Source organism: Asparagus officinalis, chromosome 8 (genome assembly GCF_001876935.1).
Source record: "Asparagus officinalis chromosome 8, Aspof.V1, whole genome shotgun sequence".
Taxonomy (NCBI): Eukaryota; Viridiplantae; Streptophyta; class Magnoliopsida; order Asparagales; family Asparagaceae; genus Asparagus; species Asparagus officinalis.
The window spans coordinates 128815247-128832864 of record NC_033801.1 but is presented as its reverse complement, the minus strand read 5'-3'; the positions used below and the strand labels follow the sequence as shown (position 1 = coordinate 128832864).

The 17618-nt window shown below is 37.9% G+C and overlaps 1 protein-coding gene across 1 annotated transcript in view; it reads left to right on the top strand.

The window, feature by feature from the left end:
• LOC109820210 (citrate synthase 4, mitochondrial-like) overlaps positions 1-17618 on the top strand; it is a 23599-nt gene continuing 5981 nt past the window's right edge. The window contains exons 1-12 of the mRNA XM_020386316.1: positions 1-184; positions 288-350; positions 1582-1623; positions 2493-2558; positions 2690-2755; positions 2930-3043; positions 13815-13878; positions 14244-14326; positions 15981-16030; positions 16116-16193; positions 17143-17271; positions 17370-17412. Coding sequence (XP_020241905.1) covers positions 134-184; positions 288-350; positions 1582-1623; positions 2493-2558; positions 2690-2755; positions 2930-3043; positions 13815-13878; positions 14244-14326; positions 15981-16030; positions 16116-16193; positions 17143-17271; positions 17370-17412 — 849 coding nt within the window. The 5' untranslated portion in view covers positions 1-133. The remainder of the gene's footprint in view (positions 185-287; positions 351-1581; positions 1624-2492; positions 2559-2689; positions 2756-2929; positions 3044-13814; positions 13879-14243; positions 14327-15980; positions 16031-16115; positions 16194-17142; positions 17272-17369; positions 17413-17618) is intronic.

Genomic DNA, 17618 nt, shown 5'->3' with positions numbered 1-17618 from the left:
TAATATTCGAGCGCCGATTCCGACTCTCTCTTCAGCTCATCTCCCCCCAGATTCCCAATTTTCGTCGATTTCGAAATCCTAACCCTAGCCCTAGATTTCCATTGATTTTTTTCTCTAGGGTTAATTTTGAGCAATGAGTTTCTTTCGAAGTGTTACAGCGCTCTCGAAGCTCCGATCTCGCCTCGTAAGTGATTTCGTTTTTTTTATTGATTTTGTCTGGATTTATGGGAAGATGATCGGAGTGATGCTATGATTTGTGCGTTATTTGATTGTTTTTTGCGGTCCAGGCTCAGCAGTCAACTACGTTGGGTTCGGTTCGTTGGATTCAAATCCAGAGCGCTTCGGATCTCGTGAGTGTTAGATTCGATTACAAGATTCTTTGTTGCGGTTGATTTTTTTGGTGAAAATTGAGAGTATATATATTTTTTTCATTATCAAGTACGAGAGCGAACAAATATAATATTGGTTTATACATTTTGATGCATGACAAAATGATTATAGATGTGAGTTAATTTAGTTCATGGATATTTAAGTTAGGAAGAAGCAGCTAGTGCAAAATGTATTTGAATTCATATCTATTTTAGAGTTTTTAAACCTAAACCTATGTAATCGTCATTCTTTCCAGATGGGAAAAGTTATGTATTTGTATAGAAGCAGGCTACTAGTGTGGGGTGTGAAGTATTTCTCTTTTCAGTATCTGATCTTTTAACATGATTGTGGTACTATGCACTTAGGTTTTTTAGTAATAAAACACATGAATCTACCGAATTCTGTAGTTGTGATGCATTTCAACATCTGGAGCGTGATGCTTGTTTATTGGTCTTTCGAGTCTTAAAATTGACTTCCAAGTTGATGCATTACAGCCCGCCTACTTTTTTTTGTTTAGCAACCATAATAGTTTATGTTATGACCTGCACCAAGAACATGACAGTTGAGACTTGAAAGTAGTGAAACTTAGTTGCATCTCTTGATAGTTAGTATTTACGAGTATATTATGAGAAACTTAGTTGCATCTCTTGATAGTTAGTATTTACAAGTAGTGAAACTTAGGATAGTTAGTATTTACAAGTAACATATGACAATAGCTTCATAAATTGTTACAAGTATATTATGAGAAGCTCGTTGGTTGTGTTCTGTTTTGGAGATCCATTATTCACTATTGAATTTGAATTATCAAGTGGACCTCTTAGTATGAACACCCCCTTTTTTTTGTGCTTACGAAACTGCTGATTAAAAATGTCATTAAATAACAAATTGGATACTGCAAGAATTACTGGCTCTCATCTCCTTATTTTAGCGTGCCAGACATCTCAAAACATGTTAGAAATAATAATCTTGAGAGCTTTAAGTGAATATATCTTAAGTTGTTACATTGGGTTATGTCAAAAAACAGGCCATCTGTGAGATGTATTTGAAGTTTACCCTAAATTTTGATGTGTTTTTTTCTCACCTAGCTCATGCTTGTTTTTCTGCAGTATTATATTTTCTCTTAAGAAAATAAGTATTATAGTTACAAAGTGATATATCTATAATGATTATATCCTGATAGGCTTATATGTTTGTGTTTATTCTATCATGCAGGATCTCCGTTCACAATTACAGGAACTGATCCCAGAGCAACAGGTTATTCCTCATTTCTACTAACCTCTACATGTTTTTTTGGGGAACTGTTCTGTGCCATTTATGCCTTGTTTTCTACATGCTAGCGTTAGGGTACAAGTAATATAGAAGTTCACCCTTGGTTCAATTTGTTTTTGAAACTTTATGCTAGACAGTTCCGCGTGGCTTTGGCCAGGAATTAGGGGTATAGGCTTCCAGATGAACATTTTTGGTTTAATGTTGTAGTACTATAGTACTCCTGCATTTATCAGTATATAAATACCGCTTCTGGAGTTGCTAGCATCATTTTTTTTCTTTATTTGTGTGTGTGTGTGTGTGTGTTTGTGTGTTAGATACAGCTTCAATGTGTCAGTCCCTGGGTAGCATATGTATTAGTATATATGGCCCATGATGTCTTTTTTTCGTTTTTTTATATTTTTAGATAAAGCTTCAAGACTTCAATGTGTCAGCCCCTGGGTAAGCATATATATTAGTGGACAGTGACCCTTAATATCTATTTAGGCATGTACCCTTTAGGTTTTTCATGCATTTGTTAATATTACATCTTTTTCTCAATGAGATCATAGGTTTCAATGCTACTGCTATGTTACATTTCAGTATTTTGTTGGCACTTGCACTATGGTTGACTTTATACTCTGGTTGACCGTTGACTATATGCTGTAATTTGACTCTTTTCTTTCTAGTATGCCTGTGAACTTTATTATCCATGTGTAATGCATCCCTACATTCACTGCATGCAAGTGCTAATGTCTATAGTTATATGAGGACTTCCGGTGAATAATTTCTCCTTGAAGTAGTGTCTCATGTTTGTCTTGTGTTCATGATTGCTCTTTTGTTGAACTCTGTTCAATTTATTATATTATCTGTTTCAGGAACGCCTGAAGAAACTGAAATCAGAACATGGAAAAGTTCAACTTGGTAACATCACTTTGGACATGGTACTTATCTAAAAAAATTGCATGTGTCAATTTTATGTCTTCCTGTGTGGTTGTGAGGCTTTGGGCCTCTTACTGACATATATAGTGAACTGCAGATAGTGTTAATAACCCCGATACTTGTCATTTCATAGGTTATTGGTGGAATGAGAGGAATGACTGGATTACTGTGGGAAACATCATTACTTGATCCTGATGAGGTGAGTTTGTTTATTCTAGATGCTAAATATTGAAGGCTCATGGACTACTTCATGTATAAATATTTCCACAAGAATATGGTACATCAGCAGCAGAATTTTGGGTGTGTCTTTCTAGAATTTGTCAATCCTGTCCAAAATTTGTCAAGTACGTGACATTGGTTCTGGAATTTTCAGGGTATTCGTTTTAGGGGGCTCTCTATTCCTGAGTGTCAGAAAGTTTTACCTACTGCAAATGGAGGGGAGGAGCCATTGCCTGAGGGTCTTCTGTGGCTTCTCTTGACTGGAAAGGTGATTAGTTGACATATTTATGTTATAGTTTGAATGCATTATTGATGTTTTTCTCCAAATTTTGTCCACTTCTGATATTTGATAATTACCTTATAGCATTGAGCTTCGTTCTAGGTACTGACTAGGATGGAAGGGAAGGTTACTGAGACCGAATTAGGAGACCTGATATTACTTCCACTTTACCTTTCTAATTTAGAACTTTTTCTTTTGGAATTTAATAATGAGAAGTGTACATTTTACCTCCCATTATTTACTGTCACATTTGTTTGTTTGTGTAATTAGCAAAAAAAAAAAACAACAATGTGATATTGGGTCATTAAAACTTGACCGTCTATAGTATGTACTTTTGATGCATTGATTTAACATTGTGTCGGCAATCCATGATATGGTCGAAAACAGTTGAGGTATCTAGAATCTACTTAGGTGATGCTAATTTTAGAGAGTAGGTAGCTGTAAATAGTTTAATGGAAGAAAGATATTTATGTAAAAGGGGGTAATTAGTTCTGTACTATACAAAAAAGGCTTTATTGTTTTATTGTAGTTTTTGAGGGTGTTTGGGAGGGCTTGCTTTTAGGAGCTTATAAGTCATGCAGGCTATGACTTTGGACTTTTATGATAAACTTCTTATTAAAGTTGTATGCAGTGTATTAAAAATAGACCGATTTTTATCGATTTATCGCCGATATATAGTGTTTGGTCCATGTCCGATACGAATTCTGTAAAAATTAATCACATATCATTTTTGACCTATTTGTCCCGACATATCGGTGTAAATCCGATAAAATTGCTGATTTCTTATGGATCACTCGATTTTCTCCAATTTATATTCTAAGCGAACCTATTTGAGTTTGGAGACAAAAAACCCTCTTTTTCATATGCGATCCGGATCCACTAAACATAAGCTGTGCTATCCTATTCTATTTCACATCCGCTTATCATGTAACCCTAATTCTCTCCTCCTTCACTGTTCTCTCCCCCAAATTGCTTGCAAATTTCTCGCTCAAAGACCTCTGTCGATGACCTCTCTCGAAGACCCTCTCTTGATATTTCATTAGATGTGCTTAGATTACATTTTAGGACATTATATTATATACGCTCACCATCTTATATGACATTCTGATTTTTACTACTTATCTCTGATATATCCCTAATAATCGGGATCTGATATGAAATTTCGCCGTTCAATATATTTTTGATAACCGATATTTAAAACATTGGTTGTATGGCTAGAATGATCATTTACTGGGTCAAATATAGCTTGTTTATATGAGCTTATAAGCTAGTTTTTTTTCAAAAAAGCTGGGGAATCCCAATTTTTTTAAATGAGACTTATAAGCCGACTTATTGGTGATTTATCAAACAGGTAGATATGAAAAATCTTGCTTAAAAGCTAATTTGACAAAAAAAAAAGCTCTTCCAAACACCCTCTTTGTCCTTGTTGCAAAAGTGATGCTAATTTTAAAGAGCAAGCAGCTGTTAACTGTGATGGGTAATTTCTTGTTTCCAGATTAATGGCTTTCTTCGCGAAGTGATGGTAGTTTTTGTAGGCGTCAAAAATGCTTACAGACATCCAAAGACAAAGAGAAGACGGTAAACACCAGTCTCTTAATCAGAGGGGATCATTCAAAGGAAGTGAGACAACATAGAATAACAATATACACATCATCAGGCAACACACTGCGGCGCGGCAGGACATGGTGCCGCGGCTAAGGCGCGGCAGTCCATGGTGCCGCGGCTATGGCGCGGCAGCCTATGGTGCCGCGGCTTAGGCGCTTTAGACCCTACCATTTAAGCTATTGCAGATATTAGCCGTCAAATTGTGGTTCTTCGGCATACCACCTCTCCATCTGCTACAAAACTATCTGATATTCGCCATCAAATTGAGGCTCTTCAAGCTATTACAAATATTAGCAGTCAAATTACGGCTCTTCAGCATACCATATCTCCATCTGCTGTACAACTCTCTGATATTCGATAACCATCAAATTGATGTTCTTCAGTATAGAGCCTCTACATCTACTGCATAACTCTCTGGTATGATTATTGTTAGTTCTTCAACCAACCTTTCGGTCTCTAGTATGAATGATCTCTGGATTTTTAATTCTGGTTATTTCTTTCATATGACTCGTAATGTCTCCCTCTTATCTTCTGTCTTTACTTCCTCTTCTCTTCCCCTATCTACATGGCTGCGGGACAAACTTTGTTTATCACTCAATATGGCTCTATCATCCCACTAACTGACACATCTGGTCGTCTAACTCTTGGCCCCATCTATGTGGCTCCTCAGTTGTGTTTGAATTTAATTTCTATTAACTCCTTATGTATAGATGGCCTACTTGTCTCATTTTCTTCTATACATGTATTGTACAGGATCCACAGGCGGGCAAGACTGTTAGGGCCGGTCGAAAGAGGCACAAACTATATTTTTTGGAATATCTTCACCTTCCAGAGTCCATACGTTAACGTTCTCTTGTTGCTTCTGTAAATCCAAAATCCTCTATCTTGCTTTCCGCAGATTTGTGGCATAGACGACTTGGTCATATGTATCATCAAAGGCTAAAAAGTCTTATCCAATCCGGAGTACTTGGTCTCGTATCCTCTTGTTCTCATATTGAGTCGTGTACTGGTTGTAAATTGGCTAAATTCATTGCTCTACCGTTTCCAACCAGTACATCTGTTTCTACTTTCTTATTTGATTTGATCCATTCTGATATCTGGGGCCAGCTCCTCTGACTTCTTCATCTGGCTACTTATATTATGTTAGTTTTATCGATGTTTTTTCTCGTTATACATGTGTCTACCTACTCAAAAATCATTCTAACGTGCTTGCTGCTTATCAAACCTTCACTGCGATAATCTTCACTCAATGGTAAGTATGTATTAAAGTTTTTCATTCTGACTGTGCCAAAGAATATATATCCTCTACCATGTGCTCTATCATCTCCTCTTATGGGACTATCTTTCAACAGTCGTGTCCCTACACTCATGAGAAAAATGGTATTGCTGAATGCAAACATCGTCATATTCTTGATACCACTCGATTCATGCTCATTTCTTACTCTGTTCCTCATCATTTCTGGGTTGAGACCATTCTCACTGCTACTCATGCTATTAATATCACTCCATCTAGCTTTCTTTCTGGTGCTACTTCTCATAATCGTGTTTATACTCATCCTCCCCATTGTAGACGTCAAAAATGCTTACAGACATCCAAATGTCACTCAAGACAAAGAGAAGGTGATAAACATCAGTATCTAAGTCATGGGAGATCATACAAGCCCAAAGGAAGCAAAAGGATCTGTGAATCAACATAAAACAATGTGAATTCACAGAACAATGCAAACTACAGCGTGTGGGCGCGGCAGCTCATGGTGCCGCGGCTACAGCGCGGCAGCTCATAGTGCCGCGGCTAAGACGCGGCAGTTCATAGTGCCGCGGCTTGGGCGCGGCAATCCATGGTGCCGCGGCTACTATAGGGGATGCTACAGCGGTTACGAGGCAGTTATGTGATGATTATGTGAAGTCTATGTGGCGGCGTATCAGAAATAGAACGTGTGCTGACGTGTACAAGCAGTTAAACCACGAAAAAGGTGGTTAAAAGTCGTGGGAGGACAGTTTCAAGCACGATGGAACGTGCTGGTAACTGCCCCTGTGGCCGCTGCAGTCCATGCTGCCGCGCCAATAGCCGCGGCAGTGTTGGCTGTCGCGGTCAAAGAGCAGTTACTTGGTCAGTTGTTTCACCCCCGTTTCTACTGTTGTGCATTCCTACCCCTATAAATACTTTCCTAGGCACGAAATAAAGGACAGATGGCAGATTAGAGCAGAAAATGTTTGAGTTTTGGTGAAGTAGAGCAAGAGAGAGAGTCTTCCTTCTTCACAAATATCCTCAAGAAGCTTTTGGCGATTTCTAGAGATCTAAGCTCTGACTTGATCTTTAGAAGAGTGAACATCTTACATCGATAAGATATTCACTTCAAATTCTCACTTCGATAAACGAAGGAAGAATCATTAAACCCCTCACGATTCAAACAGAATCTGTGATTTGGTGGTCCACGAGTCAAAGCGCTCCCGACACAGGTAAAGATCCCACGCAAGCAGCGATCCAAACAACGATCCTGCGTTTATTTCTAAAAAGTTATAATTTTCCTTTTGTTGTGTAAAAGAAGTCTTATAAAAAGGCTATTTCTTTTGAATTTGTTGTAATCGATCGAAGATATAATGAATTCCACAATGAGACCAACTTTTGACGCAAACAAACTGGCGATCACAGTGGCTAAAGAACCATCAAAACTCTGCAAAGTTTGGATTCCAAAGTCTAGAGTTGTGCAAAATCAGCATTCGGAGCCCGTTAAGATTCCATGCCCACAAGGGGGTGGTTCTAAACGTGTGACTCCCGACATAACCTTGGATCGTTCAAAGACAATAATAAGTTATCCTGAGAATGCCAACAAGGTTTTATATCTTCAGAAGAAAACATGTTCGTCAAAAGACATCGTTATACCTGGGGGGTCATACCAACAGACGATAAGATTTTTCGGCAATCATACCGATGAATCATACTATCAAGCTGGGGGTATGAACAAAACTCGAAAGAGAACTGTTCGGGAAATGAACTCTCATTGTTCCTGTGCGCGACTCATTAGAGCAATGCTATCAGAATGTGACTGTTTCAAACGAGAAGCCATCTCACGAAGAGTCTCGGTATTCCACAGTCTTTTCACCGAAATGTCGAAGCTTAAGCCGAGGCATTTCTGCAAGAGAAAATCAGCTGCCCAAGATGATGAATTCCCTGAAGTCACCATCAACGTGGCTGATAAAAAAAAGTCTAAGCGGCATTCAAGTGACTCAAATCCCGACTTTTCTCCGAGAGGAAAAGTCAATCCAAGAATTGCTCAAAGGATGTCTCGATTCCAATTAGGAGCCATCAGACGCGTCAATCCAAGAATTGCTCAAAGGATGTCTCGATTCCAATTAGGAGCCATCAGACGCAGAGATTACAAGAGAATGCAAGAAGGAATGTCATCGGAGGATGGATTCTCGGACACTTGTTCTGCAATCGCTTCTGATGATACAATGTCTAGCATGGGACAAACCAGAGAAGTACTCACGATCACTTCTGATCAATTTGCTCAAATGCTTCAAGAAGCTCTAGCGAAGCAACGTGAAGAAATTAGAGCTGAGATGAAGACAGAGATGGAGTTAGCTATCCAACAAATGAGAGAATTGCTAACTCAACAGCCTCAATTTCCTGAGTCCAGTCAGCGAGCTGAATCCAGCCGCCACACTCAAAATGTTGTAGATGACAGTGATCCAGAAGTGGATGAAATCATTATGGCTGATACACCTCCCAATAGCAATAACACTGGGGGTGGTTTAACACATCCTCCCAATAACGATAGTGGGGATGGTTTAATGGCACCTCTTATAGGGGGTGGTCTAACTCATTCTCCTCAACGTCCTTCAAATGAAGACATAGACGATGACGAGAAAATAAAAGAGCTTGAAAACAAAATCAGCGTTTTGATGACGGCTCAAGAAGTAAAAAAAGACGGGTATTCCATGTCCCTATCCAAGAGAATGAGATTCAATACCATACCCGTCAAAATTCAATCTGATTAACTTCACACCGTTTGAAGGGAAAAGTTCGCCGATTCAGCACTTGATTTATTTCAAGTCTCATTTGGGCATGATCTCTGGAAACAAGGCTTTAATGGTCCGGTCATTCGTTGGCACCCTTCGTGGGCCCGCTTTCGATTGGTACCGACGGCTCAAGCCAGGGAGCATCAATTGCTGGGATGACATGAAAAGTTTGTTCCTCAGCAACTTCTTCGATGATGACACCGAAGTGTCAGTCGGAACCCTTTTGGATGAGAGCAAAAAGACGGAGAGTCTATTGATAATTTTGTCAAGCGCTTCCGTGACAAAGCAATGAATTGCAGAGATCCTATTACAGAGGAGTTTATCCTGCAAACATGCCACAATAATCTCTCCATCGATGTCCTGGAAGCCCTGGGGGTCGTACCATCCAAAACTTGAAAAGAGTTAAAATTACGTGGCGGACAAGCTGAACACTTTCTTAAAAGAAAGAAAATTGAGAGAGGTCAACCGACGACATCCACAATTCCTGTGAACGCAACTCTCGATCCGAGGTTCCAAAAGGAGTATTCTTTCGAAGATGATGAAGCTCCAGCCATCTTGAAATACCTCCTCGCCAACGACAAGATCGAGCTACCACCTATTAAAGATCAGGAGGGAGCTAAAAGGATTACGGATTCAAACTACTGTGCGTACCACAGAAGGGTTTTTCATCCCACTGAGATTTGCTTCGGACTCAAAAATAAAATCCAAGCATTAATTGACTCCGGCGTCATAACGGCGAAACAAGCCAAGTAAAGACGACTCATACTTCATTGGATACACGAGTATAAACTGTTTCCCCAACTCCATTGGGTATACGAGTATAAACTGTTTCCCCTCACTCCGAAGAGTATACGAGTATAAACTGCTCCTCGATACTCCAACAGGTATATGAGTCTAAACTATTTCCTTTCTTTCACGGGAAGTTCCTGGAGAATGCAGCTGAATATAATGATAAACCCAGTTTCATGAGAAAAGCTGGGGGTGGATGGTTCATGTAAACGGGAAGTTCTCGGAAGAATGCTATTTTCTTAGGGATAACCCGATCATTACGAACAAAGTGATAAACACTACATCCCCACGATGATTTTCGAATACTCTTGTGCTGAGATGAGATTCGATCATTTTTTTAGATCAATCTTCCCTCACGAAACTCCTATTTGGTCAAACCTTTAAACAGTTAGGACCAAAGTCAAAAATCTCTTCTCGATTCCTTCCACGAACGAGAAGTCCGCAAATCGAGCGATCAAACCTTTAAATAGTTAGGATCGTCTCAAACCCTTATTTGGTCAGACCTTTAAACAGTTAGGACCAAAACCAAAATCCCCTCTCGATTCCTTCAATGAACGAGAAGTCCGCAAATCGAGCGATCAAACCTTTAAACAGTTAGGATCGTCTCAAACCCTTATTTGGTCAGACCTTTAAACAGTTAGGATCGTCTCAAACCCTTATTTGGTCAGACCTTTAAACAGTTAGGATCAAAACCAAAATCCCCTCTTGATTCCTTCAATGAACGAGAAGTCCGCAAATCGAGCGATCAAACCTTTAAACAGTTAGGATCGTCTCAATCAAACCCCTATTTGGTCAGACCTTTAAACAGTTAGGACCAAAGTCAAAATCTCTTCTCGATTCCTTCCACGAACGAGAAGTCCGCAAATCGAGCGATCAAACCTTTAAACAGTTAGGATCGTCTCAAACCCTTATTTGGTCAGACCTTTAAACAGTTAGGACCAAAACCAAAATCTCTTCTCGATTCCTTCAATGAACGAGAAGTCCGCAAATCGAGCGATCAAACCTTTAAACAGTTAGGATCGTCTCAAACCCCTATTTGGTCAGACCTTTAAACAGTTAGGACCAAAGCCAAAATCTCTTCTCGATTCCTTCCACGAATGAGAAGTCCGCAAATCGAGCGATCAAACCTTTAAACAGTTAGGATCGTCTCAAAACTCCCACTTGGTCAAACCTTACTACAGTTAAGACCACAACCAAAATCCTCTCTCGATTCCTTCAATGAACGAGAGGTCCACAAATTGAACGATCAAACATTTAAACAGTTAGGATCGTCTCAAAACTCCCATTTGGTCAAACCTTACTACAGTTAGGATCACAACCAAAATCCTCTCTCGATTCCTTCCATGAACGAGAGGTCCACTTTTAGTTGAATAATCAAACCTTATGATAGTTAGGATTATTCAAACCCGTCCAGATTCTCTAAGTGGAGATCCCACTGTGAGTTTCCTTTGCACCAGCCGTCCAGATTCTCTAAGTGGAGATCCCACTGTGAGTTTCCTTTGCACCAGGAGATAGAATATAAAATTTTTCCTCCGATTTCGGGTTTATCTCTACCAACAAATAAGAGACCAGGAGATAGAATATAAAATTCTTCCTCTCCGACTTCGGGTTTATCTCTACCAACAAACAAGATACCAGGAGATAGAATATAAAATTCTTCCTCTCCGATTTCAGGTTTATCTCTACCAACAAAAAAGAGACCAGGAGATAGAATATAAAATTCTTCCTCTCCATCATTGGGTTCATCTCTACCAACAAAAAAGGGACCGTATTTCTCCAACGAGTATATGAGGTTAAACTATTTCCCAAACCTCCCAACGGGTATATGAGGTTAAAACTATTTTCCGAACACTCCAATAGAGTATATGAGTATAAACTATTTCTTTATTCCTCGACGACAGTTCAAATTCAAGACTTCGACAACGGCCACGCGATAAACGCAACACCGGAGGAATTTCAGCTATTCTACAAAGCACTGAATAGGCTAAAAGATGAAAAAGTCAAGAATTAAAGCCATCCATAGAATATGTTACGCAACTTCCTCAACAAAGTATTGAAGAAGTTACAAGGAAAACTTATCATATCCAAAGTGTCCCAGACTCATCATTCCTCTCCAAAAATGATGAGTCTGAGATACTTTGGAGGGAGTATCTGTAGGCGTCAAAAATGCTTACAGACATCCAAAGACAAAGAGAAGGCGGTAAACACCAGTCTCTTAATCAGAGGGGATCATTCAAAGGAAGTGAGACAACATAGAAGAACAATATACACAACATCAGGCAACACACTGCGGCGCGGCTAAGGCGCGGCAGTCCATGGTGCCGTGGCTCCCACTGTGGTCGCCAGTTTGTTTTCGCCAAAAGTCGAATTTGTTGTCGAATTCATTATATCTTCGGTCGATTACAATAAATTCAAAGAAAACAGCCTTTTTATAAGACTCTTTTACACAACAAAAAGAAAATTACAACTCTTGAGAAAATAAACGCAGGATCGTTGTTTGGATCACTGCTTTCGTGGGATCTTTGCCTGTGCCGGGAGCGCTTTGACTCGTGGACCACCAAGTCACAGATTCTGATTGAACCGTGAGGGGTTTATGATTCTGACTTCGTTTATCGAAGTGAGAAATTGAAACGATATCTTATCGATGTAAGATAGTCGTTCTTCTTGAAATCAAGTCAAAGCCTGATTATCAAGGATTGGCCGTAAGATTAGCACCTCTGATCTCTCTCTGCTCTGGATTGCTCTGGATTGCTCTGAAGTACTCACAATGATCAGCCCCTTGAGAAAATAGCCTTCGGGGAGTATATATACCCATAGGATGAACAGTGCTCGCGAGACAGCATTTGCTGTCTCGGCGGGGGAGACAGTGTTTGCTGTCTCGCCCAGCGAGACAGTAAATTTGCTGTCTCGCCCAGCGAGACAGTAAAATACTGTCTACATTTCTGGCAGTTTTCGATGTAACTGCTTTCCCACGTTTCAAACTCCGTTATTTTGGCAGTTATCCACGTGATTCTCGCCCACGACGTTCCCCATGTTCTTTAGCAGTTAATGGACGTGTGTGGCAGTTGTTCAAGGTGGTTTCTGACCATCTGAGAGCTGTCTCACGTGCGAGATAGTAAAGTCTGTCTCGCACGGTGAGACAGTAAAGACTGTCTCGCACAGCGAGACAGTGAATACTGTCTCGCGTGGGCGAGACAGTAAAAGTCTGTCTCGCCAGGCGAGACAGTAAAGACTGTCTCGCCTGTGAGACAGTCTATACTTGTGTTCTTTTGCCTTTTTGGATGATTTACCCTTGAGCTGTATTTGGATATCTTTCAGCATTTTTTGACGCCTACACTGCCGCGCCAATAGCCGCGGCAGTGTTGGCTGTCGCGGTCAAAGAGCAGTTACTTGGTCAGTTGTTTCACCCCCGTTTCTACTGTTGTGCATTCCTACCCCTATAAATACCTCCCTAGGCACGAAATAAAGGACAGAGGGCAGATTAGAGCAGAAAAGTTTGAGTTTTGGTGAAGTAGAGCAATAGAGAGAGTCTTCCTTCTTCACAAATATCCTCAAGAAGTTTTTGGCGATTCCTAGAGATCTAAGCTCTGACTTGATCTTTAGAAGAGTGAACATCTTACATCGATAAGATATTCACTTCAAATTCTCACTTCGATAAACGAAGGAAGAATCATTAAACCCCTCACGATTCAATCAGAATCTGTGATTCGGTGGTCCACGAGTCAAAGCGCTCCCGACACAGGCAAAGATCCCACGCAAGCAGCGATCCAAACAACGATCCTGCGTTTGTTTCTAAAAAGTTATAATTTTTCTTTTGTTGTGTAAAAGAAGTCTTATAAAAAGGCTATTTCTTTTGAATTTGTTGTAATCGATCGAAGATATAATGAATTCCACAATGAGACCAACTTTTGACGCAAACAGTTTTGTGAGGAGTTGTAATGTTGTATTTAAGCTTAGAGCTAGTTAAGTTTGACTGAAGCTCATAGAATTATTTATTTTCTATTTATTCTATTTTTTTAATAGAAATATGTTAAAGTATTTGTTTTTGTTTAAGAGTCCGAATGTGATGAAGTTTGACATGATATCTTATTTTGTTAGCAAGAAGCTATCATATCTTGTTAATTTCTTAAATCATATATTTAGTCTAAATAATGTTTTAGTTTATCGTTATATGTTTGGTTAAATGTTATCTTTTTGTTCATTATAGTGCTATATTACTCATGTAAGGTGAGCTTGTTCAATGCTTTTATATTTCACTAATAAATTTATAGCTTTCTTTTGATATGGTTGAACAGGTTTAGGGAATTGTTATTTGATACTGAACACTCTTTTCCCATCTTAGGTACCTAGCAAAGAGCAAGTTAGTGCACTATCAAAGGAATTGCAGAGCCGCTCAACTGTTCCAGGTTTCTATTGACCATTTTCCTATAATAGTTCATGGTTTATGTGCACAAATTTTCTCTCATTTTGTAAAGGATGTTATAATTGATAGAGCTCAATTTATCTCTCTCTTGAGAAGATTAGTTTGCAAACATGAATCCTAGCGCTACACATTCCAGGATAAGCCACTGTGGAATTGCGGGATAATTAGCATATATTTAGATTTGGGAGTAAAATTGCAAATATTGTTGATTTGAGGGGAGTATAAAACTGAGAATATAATTGTGGACTTATCTCTTTTTGCACTACATTTTGTTGAATTGAACCTTCTCTTGAGTGCACTAATTTGCTTTCTTCTAAAAGTAGATTTACTTTTGGATTCTGCCTGCAGATCATGTTTATAAAGCAATAGATGCTCTTCCTATAAATGCTCACCCAATGACGCAATTCACCACTGGAGTCATGGCACTTCAGGTAATGCTTAACTCTAAATAATACATTCAGTTTATGTTATGGGTAAGGTACGTTGGAAGCATGTCTCACCCAATTTCTCCAATATATCTAGATGTTAATCTGTGACAATGAGCATGAAGTTCTGTTCTGTGAAGTTTGCTTTAGGGCAATCTTGGAAGGCTGGAACTCTCTATGAGTCGTTCCTTCGTAGTATTTATGTGTAATCCTTTTTGGATATACCTATTGGTCACTTTAATATAGTTGAACAAGGACTCTGTTCGCCACATTTTCTCTTAATGTTGGCAATTGGGTATCTACATTTGGATTTTGGATACAGATTCATCATAAGGAATTAGTTTTGATGGACAAAAATTATAACCAAACTTATTGCAACTGCCTAATCAAAATGTAGGCACTACCTATATGAACTTTTGGTTATATGTTCTCTCCTTTTCAGTTAACATTTAATTATATGTGAATTAGAATTTATCGAAACACTCTTATTTTAGTTTTTACTTTTTAACACCCTATAAAATTTAACTTCATTTTCCTATTGCAATTGATTTAAATACTCTACACTATATTTTTTGGAACATTAGTTCTCAAAGATTTTTTGTGCTTGAGGCTTATGACTCCTATATAGTATAATTATGAAGAAATAGCACTATTACTTAAAATATAATTTTCAGGAATAACGCTATTGCACTGTATATAAAAATATTTTTATTTGTCTTATTATGGAGTTTGAAAAGAAGAAAGGATAAAAGAAGAAAGCATTTTTGTCCTATTAGAACCCCAAAACTTCATATTTCTAAATTGGATCTGAAAAATCTCTTATACTGTTCTAAGGAAACACCTCGTTGTTAGATTTAACTGTAGTTACCCATAATTTTAATGTCACCCTTAATATACTTTTTCTTTTTTTTGGATCAATATGCCCTTGATATACAAAAAACGGATAGATTGGGGTTTGGGAAAATCAAAAGAAAAGAGAGATTATGAAAGATGAGGGATGAGAGAGGGATTGGGAATGATGATTAAACTTGGGAGGAGGGAGGTTTATCTTGTCATGTGAGGGGATTCCCTCATATGATGTGGCTCAATGTCAACTATTGTTATGAGGTTTTATCTAGTATACATACACACACCACATCACACACACACACACACACACACACACACACAGCACACAACACACCACATAATATATATTATATATATATATATATATATATATATATAATATATATATATATTATAGTTATATATATAAAAAAAAAAAAAAAAAAAAAAAAAAAAAAAATAAAAAAAAAAAAAAAAAAAAAATAATATAATATATACTAATATATATTATATATATGAAGGGTTTTACTAGGCATAACACCACCGACACCATATGAGGGTTTATCTCATATCACACACACACACACACACACACACACACACACATATGTTATGAGGGTTTATCTCATATAACATGTGTGTGTGTGTGTGTGTGATCCTCCCCTGCACTCTGTATTTCTTTTCAAGTGAAACAAGAAAAGATATTATGATTGTAACCAGTCAGGAGGTTTCTGTCAAAAAATCTTGGCATGATCAGTAGTTTTCTTCTCTCTTTGTTCTTTCTCGTATATGATTTTTGTTAATGGGTGTTTATTCCTGTTGTCCAAATTAGGTTCAAAGTGAATTCCAAAAGGCATATGATGGTGGCATCTCAAAAGCAAAGTAAGTAATTTTTTAATTCTCAATGTAATTTTTGATAAAACATACGACGAATCAAGATAAATTAATTACATTTTATGTTCTGCAGATATTGGGAGCCTACATATGAGGACTCTTTAAATTTGATTGCTCGACTTCCAATTGTGGCATCTTATGTTTATCGGAGGTAGGCAATTACGGGCATGAAGTTCCATGCATACGTTATTTGCTTATGCTTCTTTAAAGTAGCTCTTAGGCGTCAACTTACATCACTGGATTTTAATTATTTACATGTTATATGCCTGTCAGACTGTCACTAAAAACACTCTCCAGAACAATATGTGATATTCAGATCTAATGCCAGTTTTCTCTCTTCCTCATTCCTATTTGATTCTTCAACTTTTTTTCACAGTTGTATGCAATGCATCATGTATTTGTGCATATTTATATATGATATACCTGTTCAATTCCAAGCAATGCATCATGTATTTGTGCATATTTATATATGATATACCTGTTCAATTCCAAGCATGCATAGAGATAAACATAGTATCTTTTCTTCCAATTAAAGTTCACTCAGATTGATGAAATTTGTTACATTTTTTACCATTAGCATAGCCTAAGAGCTATGTTACCTAGGTACTTCTATTAGGAAGCCGTACCCATACCCGACACGTACTCATACCCATATCCAAACATCTTGGACACTTCTTGGATATATGCATATGTTTATTTGGGCGTATACTCAACCATGTAATGCATTTTTTAATTTAAAACACTTCTCATACACTTCTTGGATGTATATTCTAGATTTCACATCTATTTCTTATATATTGATCTTATGTAAATGAGAAAACAATATTGATCTTTTGTCAATTATTAATTTTTATACATATAAATATACATAACATGCATATATAAAGCCATGTCTGCATACCCTACCTTTTATAATTTTGCCGTGTCTTGTATCGTTACCAGTACCCGTATCCGTGCCCATGCAACCTAGCTTAAGAGTGTTCTGGAAGTTCTTCCTATCTTTGTATATAGTAAATTCATCTAATTCCTGTGGATATTGTGTCACTTCAACTTTTGTTGGTAATAGTTGGTTTAGTGAATTTCTTAACTGCATCTTGCAGGATTTATAAGAATGGGCAGATTGTACCTGCTGACAATTCTCTAGATTATGGTGCAAATTTTTCTCATATGCTTGGATTTGATGATCCAAAAATGCTGGAGTTGATGAGGCTCTATGTTACCATTCACAGGTTACCTCATGCAGATTTTACATCTTTCTTCTTTTCCAACTATTTATCAGAAACCTTATATTTACTGATTGTTTACATTTCCTTTCTCATGTTTCCAGTGATCATGAAGGGGGGAATGTTAGCGCACATACTGCTCATCTGGTAAACTAAGATAGTGTCATGCTTTGTTAATCTATCTTTATTATGTTCTATTAATATTTGTGTGCACCTCTGAGTATTAGGTGCAATCTCAACTTTCTGCGGAAGAAAAACTTTCCTATCATAGATGTTGAATGCGAACAAAATAAATAAATAAATAAAACTTAACACTACTAAAGGCAGGCTAGGAGATTGCTGCACCTGCCCAG